The sequence below is a fragment of the Eleutherodactylus coqui genome, chromosome 4 (assembly GCF_035609145.1).
Source record: "Eleutherodactylus coqui strain aEleCoq1 chromosome 4, aEleCoq1.hap1, whole genome shotgun sequence".
Classification (NCBI taxonomy): Eukaryota; Metazoa; Chordata; class Amphibia; order Anura; family Eleutherodactylidae; genus Eleutherodactylus; species Eleutherodactylus coqui.
In genome coordinates, this window is record NC_089840.1 from 146339147 (window position 1) to 146354792 (window position 15646).

Sequence of the window (15646 nt, forward strand, 5' to 3'; positions counted from 1 at the left end):
ATGCTGCCCTGCCTTTTTTGCTTTGGACTATAGTTTGGAACTTTGGAGTCAGTTCCTTATTTGGGCTGTGCTTACTTATTTGCCTCACACCAGTGGTGTCTGCTGCTGCGTTCTCTATCTCTGGCTGATTGACTATGTAACAGATGTGGAATTTGCTGTGAGCTCCAAACTTTGGGCTGAAACACATGGGCGCATACGCTAATACACTCACCGCTACGGAGCATACTAGTGGATGAACCACAGATTTTTTCAGGCTATTTTGAAAAAAAAATAGGTTAGGTCCTGCCCTCGCCTTTCTCTCACATAGTTTTTCTAGGGCAAGTCCAAAAATCACGCTAGTCAAAACGAAACCACTGAAATCAATGGTTGGTTTTTGTCTTTATTAATATTCTCTGTAATTTGCTCTGCATTCAGGAAGTCTTGAACCACGTACTTGCAGATATTGAAATATTTGTTGGAAAACTAAATCCAGAAAAAAAGAAGAAAAAAGGTCAGTAAGAAGTTACTTTAATTAAATAAAAAAAATAGCTATAATAGTGAAAGCACGTTGGTTTAGGAAAACGTAATGTGATCAGAAACTGACAAGAATTCCCCTCTTTTTGTTTCTTAAAAGAAAAACCTTCCGAATCAGAATTTATCGAATGTTTTCAGAAGATGAAATATGGTTTTAATCTAATGGTGAGTAACAACAACCTGTACAATATAAACATATAGCAAATCTGAAATAAGTGTAAGGACCGTATTGTCATACATTCATAGTATGGGAGGGTTGAAAGGGACCTCCAGGGTCATCGGGTCCGACCCCCTGCTCAATGCAGGATCACTAAATCATCCTAGACAGATGTCTGTCCAGCCTTTGAAGACTTCCTTTGAAGGAGAACTCACCACCTCCCGTGGCAATCTGTTCCAATCATTGATCACCCTCACTGTTTAATATCTAACCTGTGTCTCCTCCCTTTCAGTTGGATGCCATTGCTTCTAGTCTGTCTTTGTGTAGATGAGAATAGGGCTGATCCCTCTGCACTGTGACAGCCCTTCAGATATTTGTAGACAACTATTAAGTCCTCGCAGCTCTTCTCTGAATTTGCTCCAGCTTGTCGATGTCTTTTGTTGATGTTAATTCTGTGGAAAAAAACCAAACTACGGTAGTTATTTGCAGCTTTGTTGCAGATTTGCTGCAGATGTTACATGGATTTCACTCTACTTATTGAAAGGGGTAAAATCCACAACACAAATTGACATACTGTGGATTTGACATCCGCACCGCATGCCAGTTTCTGCATTGATTCAGTGAAGATTTTTTCTGTAGGATATCAAAATGAGGTTTGCTAAGGTCACTTCTGTCGCGATTTTGATGCTATGCGACAGTGCTACAAATCGCGTGTATGTAAAGCCCATGCTTTCCTATGGGTTCTTCACACGAGCCATGATTTGTAGCCTGCGACATTACGAGAATATAAAATCATGGCATACGCTATACAGCCGCAATTTGCAAATTTTTTTTGCAGCCCATGTTTCCCTATGGAGCCTTCCTATGTGTTGCATCGCATCACACGAAAATGCGGTTTTCGTGTGGTGCGATGCAACTTTTACAGTAGGCAATCCTACTGTAAAAGCCATAAAATAAGCCCTAGCTGCATAAAAAAAAAAATAAAATAAATAACCACATACATCACCAAAGAAGTGCTGTCAGCTCCGCCACATCTTCCCCTGGTTCCTGGCCCTGGTCTTCGGGCAGCTCTTCCTGGTCAGGGATTTGAATATCCCTGCCTCCAGGAGGCACTGCCTCTGATTGACTGCCTCTGATTTGTAGCACCATGTGGTTTTGTAACACAAAATCGTGATATCGCCGCAAGAATACACAGTGATATCGCACGGATCACCAATGCAATATCGCTGCGATTTTCTTGCTGCAATATCGCGTTGCCCGTGTGGAAGCGGTCTAAAACTCATCCAGTTCACAGCTACTGTATTTTGCTGGTCCTGGTTCCCGGGCTTTGGGCTTGTAAAGAACATATAAATCATTCCATATAATTACTGCAGTAAACACCCACCAAATGAAAGGACACTAATATATGCAAATGTAATGTTTGTATTGAAATATTCATCAAAAACAATTCAAATAGTTGTGACCTACCAATGATCAAATACTGACACTAACTCGGGTGGAGTAGATATTAAAGAAATCCATAATACTACACATTAATGGCACTATTACCCGATGAAGTGATTAGCAAAATCTGCGTTGGGGCGTAGAGATACCCTGTGGTCTGTGTGCTAACCTTATGTAGCCCTTTGTATGTCACTTAACTGACTGTGTGGTTTATGCTTAGAATTGTGGTTGCTAATTTTTATGTAGTATTATGTGACCCAAGGTACTATCCGTATTTATCATATCCCAGTCATAGGTATCTTGATTGTATTTATATGGATATTTTGATAAAGATGTTACATTTGTTACACTAATCTGAGTTCATCCTTTGTTTAGTGTTAATTACCTTGTTACACTGTAGACTTTTCATACACAAATTGTGGCAAAAAATCCATGGTGTATCTGCCCTGTGTGCACATATCTTATAGCTTAACTTAAAGGGGTTTCCTGGGACTTTAATACTGATGGCTGCTGCCTGCTAAACAACAAAGAGGCCACTGAATTTGCCCGATTGCTAGGCCCCTTCAGTCAGCCGATAAGTGGGGTTCCCAGTGTACCATCACTGCCCATTCTCCTGGCATCTTCACTCATATGCTGAGTGCCAGGAGATCAAGAATGTGACACTGCAGCCTCTCATTAGCTGCAATGGTCACGTGATTTTGTGTGATATCAACTGTCAGGACCGCCAGGACCGCAGTGAGCTAAGGTGCTGGATCCCAGTGACTGCAGAAGGGTAAGTATTAGAGATGAGCGAACGTACTCGTCTGAGCTTGATACTCGTTCGAGTATTAGCGTGTTCGAGATGCTCGTTACTCGAGACGAGTACCACGCGATGTTCGAGTTACTTTCACTTTCATCTCTAAGACGTTAGCACGCTTTTCTGGCCAATAGAAAGACAGGGAAGGCATTACAACTTCCCCCTGCGACGTTCAAGCCCTATACCACCCCCCTGCAGTGAGTGGCTGGCGAGATCAGGTGTCACCCGAGTATAAAAATCAGCCCCTCCTGCGGCTCGCCACAGATGCATTCTGACATAGTTCAGGGAAAGTGCTGTCTTGCTGGAGTTGCTATAGGGAGAGTGTTAGGAGTTATTTTAGGCTTCAAGAACCCGAACGGTCCTTCTTAGGGACACATCTGACCGTGTGCAGTACTGTTGAGGCTGTTTTTGTTTTTTTTTTTGTATATCGGCCGTGCAGAGCATTGCGTCCTCAGTCTGCAGTAATTTTACATAGTATAGGGCCAGTAGTGCTGAGGCAGGGACAGTGAAAAAGGTGAAAGACGTATACTGTCTATATAGGCAGTGGGCTTTTACAAAAAAATTTGGGACAAAAAAATATATTTGGGCTGCCTGTGACCGTCCTGACTGTACTGCGTCTCTGCTGGGGGTAGTAGTCCTAATTAATACGCAGCCAGCTAAGTGTTACAGCAGGCTTGCGCAAAATTATTTCCTGGCTCTGCTGTGCGTTCCGTAAGCGAAGTCAGCCTCCAACCACAGGCCAATAAGCGGCACATTTAATTACAGCGTTCTGTTTCTGCACTACTGGTAATACACCATGCTGAGGGGTAGGGGTAGGCCTAGAGGACGTGGACGTGGACGCGGGCGAGGACGCGGAGGCCCAAGTCAGGGTGTGGGCACAGGCCGAGCTCCTGATCCAGGTGTATCGCAGCCAACTGCTGCGGGATTAGGAGAGAGGCACGTTTCTGGCGTTCCCAGATTAATCTCACAATTAATGGGTCCACGCGGTAGACCTTTATTTAAAAATGAGCAGTGTGAGCAGGTCCTGTCGTGGATGGCAGAAAGTGCATCCAGCAATCTATCGACCACCCAGAGTTCTGCGCCGTCCACTGCTGCAACTCTGAATCCTCTGGCTGCTGCTCCTCCTTCCTCCCAGCCTCCTCACTCAATTACAATGACACATTCTAAGGAGCAGGCAGACTCCCAGGAACTGTTCTCGGGCTCCTGCCCAGAATGGGCAGCAATGGTTCCGAATCCTCTCCCACTGGAGGAGTTTGTCGTGACCGATGCCCAACCTTTGGAAAGTTCCCGGGGTCCGGGGGATGAGGCTGGGGACTTCCGGCAACTGTCTCAAGAGCTTTCAGTGGGTGAGGAGGACAATGACGATGAAACACAGTTGTCTATCACTCAGGTAGTAGTAATTGGAGTAAGTCCGAGGGAGGAGCGCACAGAGGATTCGGAGGAAGAGCAGCAGGACGATGAGGTGACTGACCCCACCTGCTTTGCTAAGCCTACCGAGGACAGGTCTTCAGAGGGGGAGGCAAGTGCAGCAGCAGGGCAGGTTGGAAGAGCCGGTGCGGTGGCCAGGGGTAGAGGCAGGGCCAGACCGAATAATCCACCAACTGTTTCCCAAAGCGCCCCCTCGCGCCATGCCACCCTGCAGAGGCCGAGGTGCTCAAAGGTCTGGCAGTTTTTCACTGAGAGTGCAGACGACCGACAAACAGTGGTGTGCAACCTTTGTCGCGCCAAGAACAGCCGGGGAGCCACCACCACCAGCCTCACCACCACCAGCATAAGCAGACATATGATGGCCAAGCACCCCACAAGGTGGGACGAAGGCTGTTCATCGCCTCCGGTTTGCACCACTGCCTCTCCCCCTGTGCCCCAACCTGCCACTGAGATCCAAACCCCTCTCAGGACACAGGCACTACCGTCTCCTGGCCTGCACCCACACCCTCACCTCCGCTGTCCTCGGCCCCATCCACCAATGTCTCTCAGCGCAGCGGCCAGCCGTCGCTAGCGCAAGTACGCCGCCACGCACCTGCACGCTCAAGCGTTAAACGTGCACATAGCCAAATTGATCAGCCTGGAGATGCTGCCGTATAGGCTTGTGGAAACGGAGGCTTTCAAAAGCATGATGGCGGCGGCGGCCCCGCGCTACTCGGTTCCCAGTCGACACTACTTTTCCCGATGTGCCGTCCCAGCCCTGCACGACCACGTCTCCCGCAACATTGTACGCGCCCTCACCAACGCGGTTACTGCCAAGGTCCACTTAACAACGGACACGTGGACAAGCACAGGCGGGCAGGGCCACTATATCTCCCTGACGGCACATTGGGTGAATTTAGTGGAGGCTGGGACAGAGTCAGAGCCTGGGACCGCTCACGTCCTACCCACCCCCAGAATTGCGGGCCCCAGCTCGGTGGTGGTATCTGCGGCGGTGTATGCTTCCTCCACTAAACCACCCTCCTCCTCCTCCTCCTACGCAACCTCTGTCTCGCAATCAAGATGTGTCAGCAGCAGCACGTCGCCAGCAGTCGGTGTCGCGCGGCGTGGCAGCACAGCGGTGGGCAAGCGTCAGCAGGCCGTGCTGAAACTACTCAGCTTAGGAGAGAAGAGGCACACGGCCCACGAACTGCTGTAGGGTCTGACAGAGCAGACCGACCGCTGGCTTGCGCCGCTGAGCCTCCAACCGGGCATGGTCATGTGTGACAACGGCCGTAACCTGGTGGCGGCTCTGCAGCTCGGCAGCCTCACGCACGTGCCATGGCTTGTCAGACCTGCTCGGAAAGGTGCGCCGGCTCTGCGCACATTTCCGCAAGTCCCACACGGACGCTGCCACCCTGCAACATCGGTTTCATCTGCCAGTGCACCGACTGCTGTGCGACGTGCCCACACGGTGGAACTCTACGCTCCACATGTTGGCCAGGCTCTATGAGCAGCGTAGAGCTATAGTGGAATACCAACTCCAACATGGGTGGCGCAGTGGGAGTCAGCCTCCTCAATTCTTTATAGAAGAGTGGGCCTGGTTGGCAGACATCTGCCAGGTCCTTGGAAACTTTGAGGAGTCTACCCAGATGGTGAGCGGGGATGCTGCAATCATTAGCGTCACCATTCCTCTGCTATGCCTCTTGAGAAGTTCCCTGCAAAGCATAAAGGCAGACGCTTTGCGCTCGGAAACGGAGGCGGGGGAAGACAGTATGTCGCTGGATAGTCAGAGCACCCTCCTGTCTATATCTCAGCACGTTGAGGAGGAGGAGGAGGTGGAGGAGCATGAGGAGGAGGGGGAAGAGACAGCTTGGCCCACTGCTGAGGGTACCCATGCTGCTTGCCTGTCATCCTTTCAGCGTGTATGGCCTGAGGAGGAGGAGGATCCTGAAAGTGATCTTCCTAGTGAGGACAGCCATGTGTTGCGTACAGGTATCCTGGCACACATGGCTGACTTCATGTTAGGATGCCTTTCTCGTGACCCTCGCGTTACACGCATTCTGGCCACTACGGATTACTGGGTGTACACACTGCTCGACCTGTCCTGCGGCTAGCGTCTTGTCGGAGAGGGTGTTTAGTGCGGCTGGGGGAATCATCACAGATAAGCGTACCCGCCTGTCAACCGACAGTGCCGACAGGCTTACACTCATAAAGATGAACAAAGCCTGGATTTTCCCAGACTTCTCTTCTCCACCAGCGGACAGCAGCGATACCTAAACAATACGTAGGCTGCACCCGCGGATGGAAGCATCGTTCTCTATCACCATCAAAAACGGGGACATTTTAGCTTCATCAATCTGTGTATTATATTCATCCTCCTCCTTCTCCTCCTCCTGAAACCTCACGTAATCACGCCGAACGGGCAATTTTTCTTAGGCCCACAAGGCTCAGTCATACAATTTTTGTAAACAATTTTTATACGTTTCAATGCTCATTAAAGCGTTGAAACTTGCGCCTGAACCAATTTTAATTTTAACTGGGCTGCCTCCAGGCCTAGTTACAAATTAAGCCACATTAACCAAAGCGATTAATGGGTTTCACCTGCCCTCTTGGTTGGGCATGGGCAATTTTTCTGAGGTACATTAGTACTGTTGGTACACCAATTTTTTGGGGCCCTCGCCTACAGTGTAATCCAATTAATTTTTTGCCGACCTGCATTAAAGCTGACGTTACATCAGCTATGCTGGGCACTGCAATGGGATATATTTATGTACCGCCGGTGGGTTCCAGGGAGCCACCCATGCTGTCGGTCCACACGGAGTTGTAACTGCATGTGTCCACTTCTAAAGAACCCCAGTCTGACTGGGGCATGCAGTGTGGGCCGAAGCCCACCTGCATTAAACATGACATTACCTCAGCTGTGATGGGCAATGCAATGGGATATATTTATGTACAGCCGGTGGGTTCCAGGGAGCCACCCATGCTGTCGGTCCACACGGAGTTGTAACTGCATGTGTCCACTTCTAAAGAACCCCAGTCTGACTGGGGCATGCAGTGTGGGCCGAAGCCCACCTGCATTTAACATGACATTACCTCAGCTGTGATGGGCAATGCAATGGGATATATTTATGTACCGCCGGTGGCTTCCTGGCACCCACCCATGCTGTCGGTCCACACGGAGTTGTAACTTCATGTGTCTACTTATAAAGAACCCCAGTCTGACTGGGGCATGCAGTGTGGATTAAACGTCATTTAATCTGACGTTAGCTCTGCTGTCCAGGGCACTGCAATGGGATACATTTATTTACAGCCGGTGGGTTCCAGGGAGCCACCCATGCTGTGGGTGCACACGGAATTCCCATTGCGGAGTTGTACCTGCCTGTGACTATTTATAAAAAAACGCGGTCTGACTGGGGCATGCAGACACCTTGACAGAATGAATAGTGTGTGGCACATAGGTTCCCCATTGCTATGCCCATGTGTGCAGCTCCTGATGGCGGTGGCACAGGATTATATTTCTCATTGCTTCTGTACAGCATTGTGGGCTATCGCCCCGCCCCTTTTAAAGAGGGTCGCTGCCTAGCCGTGCCAACCCTCTGCAGTGTGTGCCTGCGGTTCCTCCTCATGGCAGACACACTTATAAATAGACATGAGGGTGGTGTGGCATGAGGGCAGCTGAAGGCTGCGCAGGGACAATTTGGTGTGCGCTGTGGACACTGGGTCGTGCAGAGGGGGGGGGTTGGGCAGCATGTAACCCAGGAGAAGTGGCAGCAGAGTGTCATGCAGGCAGTGATCGTGCTTTGTTGGAGGTAGTGTGGTGCTTAGCTAAGGTATGCATTGCTAATGAGGGCTTTTCAGAAGTAAAAATTGTTGGGAGGGGGGGGTGCCCACTCTTGCCGGTATTGTGGCTTAATAGTGGGACCTGGGAACTTGAGATGCAGCCCAACATGTAGCCCCTCGCCTGCCCTATCCGTTTCTGTGTCGTTCCCATCACTTTCTTGAATTGCCCAGATTTTCACAAATGGAAACCTTAGCGAGCATCGGCAATATACAAAAATGCTCGGGTCGCCCATTGACTTCAATAGGGTTCGTTATTCGAAACGAACCCTCGAGCATCGCGAAAATTTCGTCCCGAGTAACGAGCATTTTGGTGCTCGCTCATCTCTAGTAAGTATATCTCCTTTTATTACTTTCACACACGGGATCTTATTGAAAGGGGGGGGGGTTTCCAGTAACCGGACAACCCCTTAAAATGTATATGTATGCGTCATTTATACTTCTCTAAATTGTATGCCAACAGGCAAAAGTCCAAGATCACATGTCCCAGCCAACTGCTCCGGGATTGGTCCACATATTCATGGATGTCCTGCCCAAGGTAAAGGTTAGCATGGGATACTTATATTATGACAATAACATTTTTATGCAATAAATACTATGCTCTATTACAGATCTTATCTAAATGTCCAAGGAAGAACACCGCCAGCTCTGTGCTCTCTCCTTTCCTTACACAAAGAGCGATACTGTTATTAAACTCATGTGTTACGGAGAAAGAGCGGAAACTGTGGGAAAGTTTAGGGGATGCATGGCTAAAAACAAGGTAATGACAAGGTTTGTGTCACTAAGATATCTAATATCCCACAAAAAAACTTTTCATCTCCTTGCAGGTCGCTGAAACAATGCAGACCTTTAATTAGGATTAGATGACACGGGTGTATGTTACTATGGCTGCAATGCAAAAAGCAAACACCAAGAAATATGCCAATATAAATATATTAATTTTGAACTGAGTCACTGCTATATTTATCATGTATATGTATAATTTTGAAGTTTTTAGCGTACATTTTGATGAATTGGTGGGGATCCAGCGGCCTTCGACAAGGCGACCTCTTGAGATGCGACCCTACACTAACAGACTCACCTTTTTTTGATTATAAGGCCTCCTGCACACGACCGTATAATCACATGAATAAAGATTTGACCTGATCGAGTCCCGATCTGTTTTTGCTTATATCATGCCATTCACATGGGCTGCTGCTGTGTGAATGTTAAATAATAGCAGAGGTGATGAAAAACAGCATTCTGCAGAAATCCTTGGAAAGACTAATAATGCCTAATTAGGGCGAGCTGTCTTCTTTTCCCAGCATAACTCCCTCCCCCTCCCTTTTATCCAGCTGTCATAGAAGTCTACAGGAGCTCGCTGCGTATCACTTCAAAAGATAGGGCAAGACCTATCGTTTTACGTGCCGTATAAAACAGGCAACCGCAAACGGTTACTGTTTTTCCTGGCGTGACTATTTTAAGTGGCAAAAAATTGTCATCTGAATGAACCTATTGGAATTCAATGCTTCACATAGTCACGTTTTATGGGCGATTTTTTTTTTTATTATTATTTTTTTTAGCGCAGCAAAATACCTACATAAATACGGTCATCTGAATAAGTCCTAAACCTGCAAAGTCAGAGCATACAAAAACGAACTTTTAATTAAAATCAGCCTTGGACAAATAGGAGGGAGTTTTTCCAACTGCTCGCTGTTTGTGCCTCCCTGCTTGTTTATATGCAACCAAGCTGACAGATTGTCTGATTGAATCTGGAATTCTTGGTGACAGAGAAGCCGCCAGGTCTTGTCTGTGCGCGTTCCAAGCTAGTGCTTAGACTGGTCTAGTAGAAAGGCTGTGGGGTAGTAGCTGTAGTGAGGGATAACCCCATTCTTCATAGGTTTAGCCATTACAGAAAATGCCACACAAGGTTTTGAGCTCAGCCATACATTTGTATCGTGTAACTCAAAAACTTGTGTGGCATTTTCTGTAATCACAAATTCTATAGTTATAGAATTTGGGATTAGAATGACAGGGTTATATAGTGATATAAGATCTTGGGGAGAATATGCATTTTATATAAGGTTGTTCTACCAAACCAGCTTGTCTCATAAGGGTACATTCTATCTTGTTCTTTTTGGAGGCTGGCTAGGAGTGAAAAAAAATGTGTTTATCGATCTTTGGCAGCAGCTGGATTCCTAGGTATTGGAGTTATTTAGGGCTCCACTGGAAAGAAAATGTGGCTATCATATGAGATTTGTCAGAATGTGAAATGTTGATTCCCATCATCAATGTTTTTGTTGCATTGAGTTTGTAGTAGAAAACTGCGCTAAAGTTATTCAAAGTGTCCATAGCAGATGAGAGTGTTGTTAGTAGGTTTGTAAGGATTGAAATTACATCATCTGTGAAAAGATTAATTTTATGAGATTGCTGACCTACCATAATGCCTTCTATGTGAGAGTTGCATCATATCGCTTCAGCCAAGGGCTCTATAACTAAAGAGAATACTAGTAGTGACAATTGAAAAAGTCTTTGAGACTGCCATTTCCTAAAACTGAAGTAGAAGGATGGGTCTATAAGGCCAGGATAGCTGATAGGATTGAGCCTGAGAATCCAAAACTTTTTTAAAGTTTCAGATATGTAGTTCCAATGGACTCTATCAAACACTTTCTCCGCATCCAGAGCTGGAAGCAAAGAAAGCGTCCAAAGAGACCTGGCCGTAGCAATAATGCTGGTAAGGTGCCTTGTGCCGCCAGGGGCCTAATGTTCTTATCAAATTCGCTTGATCATTTTTAATTATCTATGGGGAGTATAGAGAACAACCTATTGGCTAGTATTTTCACATTTTATGCTGGAATTAAGTAAGGATAAAGGTCTAAAATTCTCGGGCGAGTCAGGGTTTTACCAGGATTAAGAAGGGTTATAACAGGAGCTTTAAGCATGTTCCTGTTTGAATAGCATGATTAAAAAGCTCCGGCAGAGCTTCCTGGTCAGAAGTTTGAAAATCTCTACCTCCAGAAAGCTCTGCCTCTGATATGGCTGAGCCGCGGTGCTCAAGAACCAATCAGTGGAAGAGCTTCGTGGAGGCGGGGATTTTCAAACTCCTGAGTTCTGCCGGGGAACTTCAAGCAAGTCTGCCGTAGCTTCAGAGAAGCCAGGACTTATTTTCAGGTTAGGGTCTGTATTCCAAGTTTACCCCCCCCCCCCCCCAAAAAAAAAAAATCCCGGCAAAAGAGTGGTACAAAATGGCGAAAGAGCAAGACAAAAATGCGAAATCGACACGTGAAGGCACAGCGATATCGATTGTAACACAGATGCAATATCGTGGCAACTTTTCCGCTGCGATATTGCGTCACCTGTGTAAAAGTAGCTTTATAGAGATGATAAGGCATGGAAGGGCAGTGAGCAAAAGTGAATTTTAGATGGGATGTCAACAGATAAATGCTTTACCTAGAGAGCTCTTTTGGCAGTATTGAAGAGCGCAGGAGACTCCAGAGACTTGGAAGATAACTTCTCCAGGGGTTCATCATAGAGGAACGGCGCAGCTGACTTCATGAGAGGAATATTCTTTCTCTTTCTCTTCCCTCAGAACCCCAATCTCCAGACCTTGGGAAAGCTGAGAGCCAAATAGGCAGAGTCCCAGGCAACTGGCGCAGTTTTTGAAGCTTTGTTGTAAGCAGCTGCAGAGGAGGTAAACGTCTTTTCTTCACCGAAGAATCGGCCTTTCTCTGCATCAGATTTTTTAAGAATGAGAACTCTTTAGAGGTCAAAACAGCTTGGATAAGTTAACAAGCACCATATTCATTTTTGGTAGACAGTCCCAAACAGCAGAAGCCTCAGGTACTTATATGTGGACTTAAATTTTGCCTTGGATTGGCTCTTTTTTCTCATTTGTACCGGTCTTTTTGTAACCATTATTTTGCCAAAGGATGAACAGGCCAAAGTTTTTTTTTAATGAGGGAATTAATAAAGTTGTTCTTTTTTATCATACAAATCCTCAGAAAAATTTTCACATTCCGACAGTGACGTACAAAGACTTAATGGGGCCCCGTAGCAAAAATGTAAATGGGCCCCCAACATGGTGGCCGATTTTACCACCCAGAACAGGATCCAGTGTGTATTTAGCATTTAATGCCCTTTAGAATGACCCTTGGGCAAATTCTCCACCTCCTTATTTGCTAACAATGCAGTTCCTCTTTGGAGGATGGTCCTGCATATGTTCTCACTATCCACAAGCAGAAAAGATGGTGTAATCAGAACTGGTGTCCCCACTCTCCAAAAGCCCCATAGCAGTGGCATGGTCTGTCTCTATGGTACGTACACCATTGCCTCCAGAGAGTACAATAGTATCTGATTAGGATTGGGCAGACAAATCAGTTTGAAAGAGTAGCCTCAACAGCTTTAATTATTTAGATAGTCGGTCCTCATGGAATAAAAAGATACCGTATGTCATCTGGAGAGTCATCATCCGAATCCCAGGAGGATATTTTGCCTTCAGAGAGTAGAATAGCATCCGATAAGGATTGGGCAGGGTCTGCAGAGAATGGGCTCATCTCCACCCTAGTACTCTTGGTCTTGTATGCAGTCTCACATCCTTGGAAGGTATCAAGTGATTGCTCATTAAAACAAGACAGAAATCTTTCAGAATGCAAGGCTAAATCCTTAGAAGGCTTACACATGAAACATATGCTATGGACCCATTCTGCTGGATAGAATATTTATAGAGCATAGTCGTCCATTTCTGGCTCATTTGTTGATTCATTGATTTGCTACGGTCTACTTTCATTTATTTTGTCTTTTAGAAGAACATTAACTCATTTGTGTCCTGTTGTAGGATGACCAGGGAATGCTCTTTACATTTGTCTCAATACTATATGTTTACATTATAGAGAAGATGTGCCAAATGGAAGGAATGTTCCTCAATATACACCAACGTTTTCTGATGGATGGATTCCTCCAGCAACTACATCCAGAAATGGCCAACCAGAGGTAAGCCAGTTTTAAAGTGGTGCTATTCTCAATAGGCTTTTGTCAAATATTCTCTGATTGTTAATTAAATACTACTTGCAGATATATTTTCTATGCCAGCTCATACAACATGTGCTCTTCTAAGTATAGACAATGTGGAGACCAAAAACTTACTGCTTTAATATGCAGGTGATTACTTATACCATAACTGAAACCAATATACCCCCTCACAGAAATGGCTATTAGGATACCCCTTTCATGTGGCTCGCCCACACACTATCATTGCCATTGTAATGAATGCCATTGTTTAATATCCATTTGACCAAATATTGCCACTTTAATACAAGCCAGGCTATAAAATGTGCTGTCAAGAATATCTGATGTATATTTCTTTTTTTGTAGTGCAAGGTTTTTATTAACGGATCCTTGCTTCTTAGGTTATATTTTTCTTATAAAACTGCAGCATTTCCCACTCGTTGTTTAGTTGTGAATTTTCTGGAAGGCATTTTAATATTTTTTGCCAAATTTTGTTCCCAATATATTATAGTCAGCCAAGGCTGCTTTAATAGGAAAGAGATTTGTTGGATAGGAAGGGTATAGTTCCTCCTTAGGGCTTTTTTTAGGGTTATGAAGGTTTTTTTTTAACACTGCGATATCTCTGCCTTATTTTGAATGGGACTTTCTAATGTTAAAGTCGCAGCGCACCAAAATCGCAAAAGCACAATCTTCCGATTTTTTTTTGTGATATGATTTTAACATTAGAAAGTCCCATTGAAAAAAACGCAGCGATATTGCAGCGTTAAAAGCCCTTAGGGTGAGAACCGAGAAGGTGTGAGGAGAATTATAAGCAAATGAGAAGATGAAACAATACTTCTACAGTGCCACCTATTGTCCCATTCATTGTTACAAGGCTTGTTAACCCCTTATCGGCACAGGATATAACTTTACACCCTGGCTGCAGGGTACTTAATGCAACAGAATGTAAACTTACATCCTGGAGATGGCACCGGATCAGAAGCAGAGCCGCACCATCCTGCAGTAGGAGTCGACTGTTACCAATAGCCGGCCTCCGGCTGCAACAGCAGGGATACATAAGAACAGCATTCCCCGTTATTAAACCACTACATGCCATGATCAATGTAGATCGCAGCATGTAAAAGATTCACAGAGCAGCGTGATTTCCTTACTTGATAGATAAAAAATCCCACATATTTGGTATCAGCGTATCCATAACGACTTGTATAATAAATTAAACACACTATTTATCTTGCATGGCAAAAAAAACAATATTGCGGCAAAATGCTTTTTTTTGGTTTGCCTTAAAAAAAAAAAAAAACACAATAAAAGTGATCAAAAAGGCCATATGTACCTCAAAATGGTACCAATAAAAACTACAGTTTGTCATGAAAAAATCAAGCCCTCAGAGAGATCAGTGCATGGAACAATAAAAAAGTCTCGGGACTTTGAATGCAATGATGTCGAAAAAATAACAATTTCCATAAAAAGGGCTTTTATTGTGCAAAGGTGGAAAAACCTAAAATAATTATAATAATCCAGGTATCGTCATAAACACCGTAGATGTTTTTTGATACACATGCCGGCGCCGTACAAATGCACCAACAGGCGCACAAATCTAATGTTTGTGCGCCCGTTCAGATGGCCCAGGCCTGGCGCATATACGCCGAGGCTGCAATGCCGTTGGGCAGGGAGAGACAGCTTAGCTCTGCTAAGCTGTCTCCTCCTTCCCTCTCCCTCGCCAACTCACCTCCTCTCTCCTCCCCTCTGGTTGTTTGCTATGGAATGAGGCAGGACGGGGACAAAGCTAAGCTCCCGCTCCCTACCCACCCCTTGTATGCAGCTAGCAATAGGAAGGGGCGGAGCTTATCTCCACCGCACCCCCTCCCATTGCAAACACCCAGAGGGGAGGAGAGAGGAGGAGAGAAGAGGGAGGGAGTTTAGCAGTCAAGCTGCTAAACTCCCTCCCACCTCCCTTCTCCGGCCGCTGTCATTGGCTCCCATAGGAGTCTATGCAGCGGCCGACGCATTCTGAGCAAGAAGATAGTTCCAGGACTATCCTTGCTGCCCGGCGTAAAAGCGCACAGCGCTAAATTGGCCGGCTGAGCGCTTTTATGCCGCGGGAAAACGGCGGCTGATATATGCTCATGTGAATAGGTCCTCAGGGTTTAAGCTCTGCCCCATCCCGTCCCATTCCATTGCTGGCTGCAGACAAGGGTGGTAAGCTTAGCTCCGCCTTCTCTCATTGCAAACAGCCGGAGGCGAGAAGAGAGGCAAAAAGCCGTCGAAGGGGAAAGACAGCTCAGATGGTAGTGTATATCAGCCAGCCATGAAAATGGCGGCTGATATACACTCCTGTGAATAAGCCTTTATGCTGTAGGATTAACGCTGCTAAAAATAAAAAATGGTGAGATTTATGTGTTTTCTCTCCCTGCTCTCAAAACACAATTAATAAAAGTTTTACAATCCATTATATATGCCCAAAAACTGTATAAAAAACATCGGGCTTTAGTCGTGAACAACTAAAGGGC

General features: G+C 45.8%; 1 protein-coding gene across 2 annotated transcripts in view; it reads left to right on the forward strand.

The window, feature by feature from the left end:
* Nucleotides 1–15646, forward strand: part of EPS8L3 (EPS8 signaling adaptor L3) — a 91903-nt gene that overhangs the window by 65268 nt on the left and 10989 nt on the right. For both annotated transcript variants that reach the window (XM_066598684.1, XM_066598685.1), the window contains exons 10-14: nt 415–490; nt 614–678; nt 8617–8691; nt 8765–8913; nt 13022–13121. In XM_066598684.1, coding sequence (XP_066454781.1) covers nt 415–490; nt 614–678; nt 8617–8691; nt 8765–8913; nt 13022–13121 — 465 coding nt within the window. The remainder of the gene's footprint in view (nt 1–414; nt 491–613; nt 679–8616; nt 8692–8764; nt 8914–13021; nt 13122–15646) is intronic.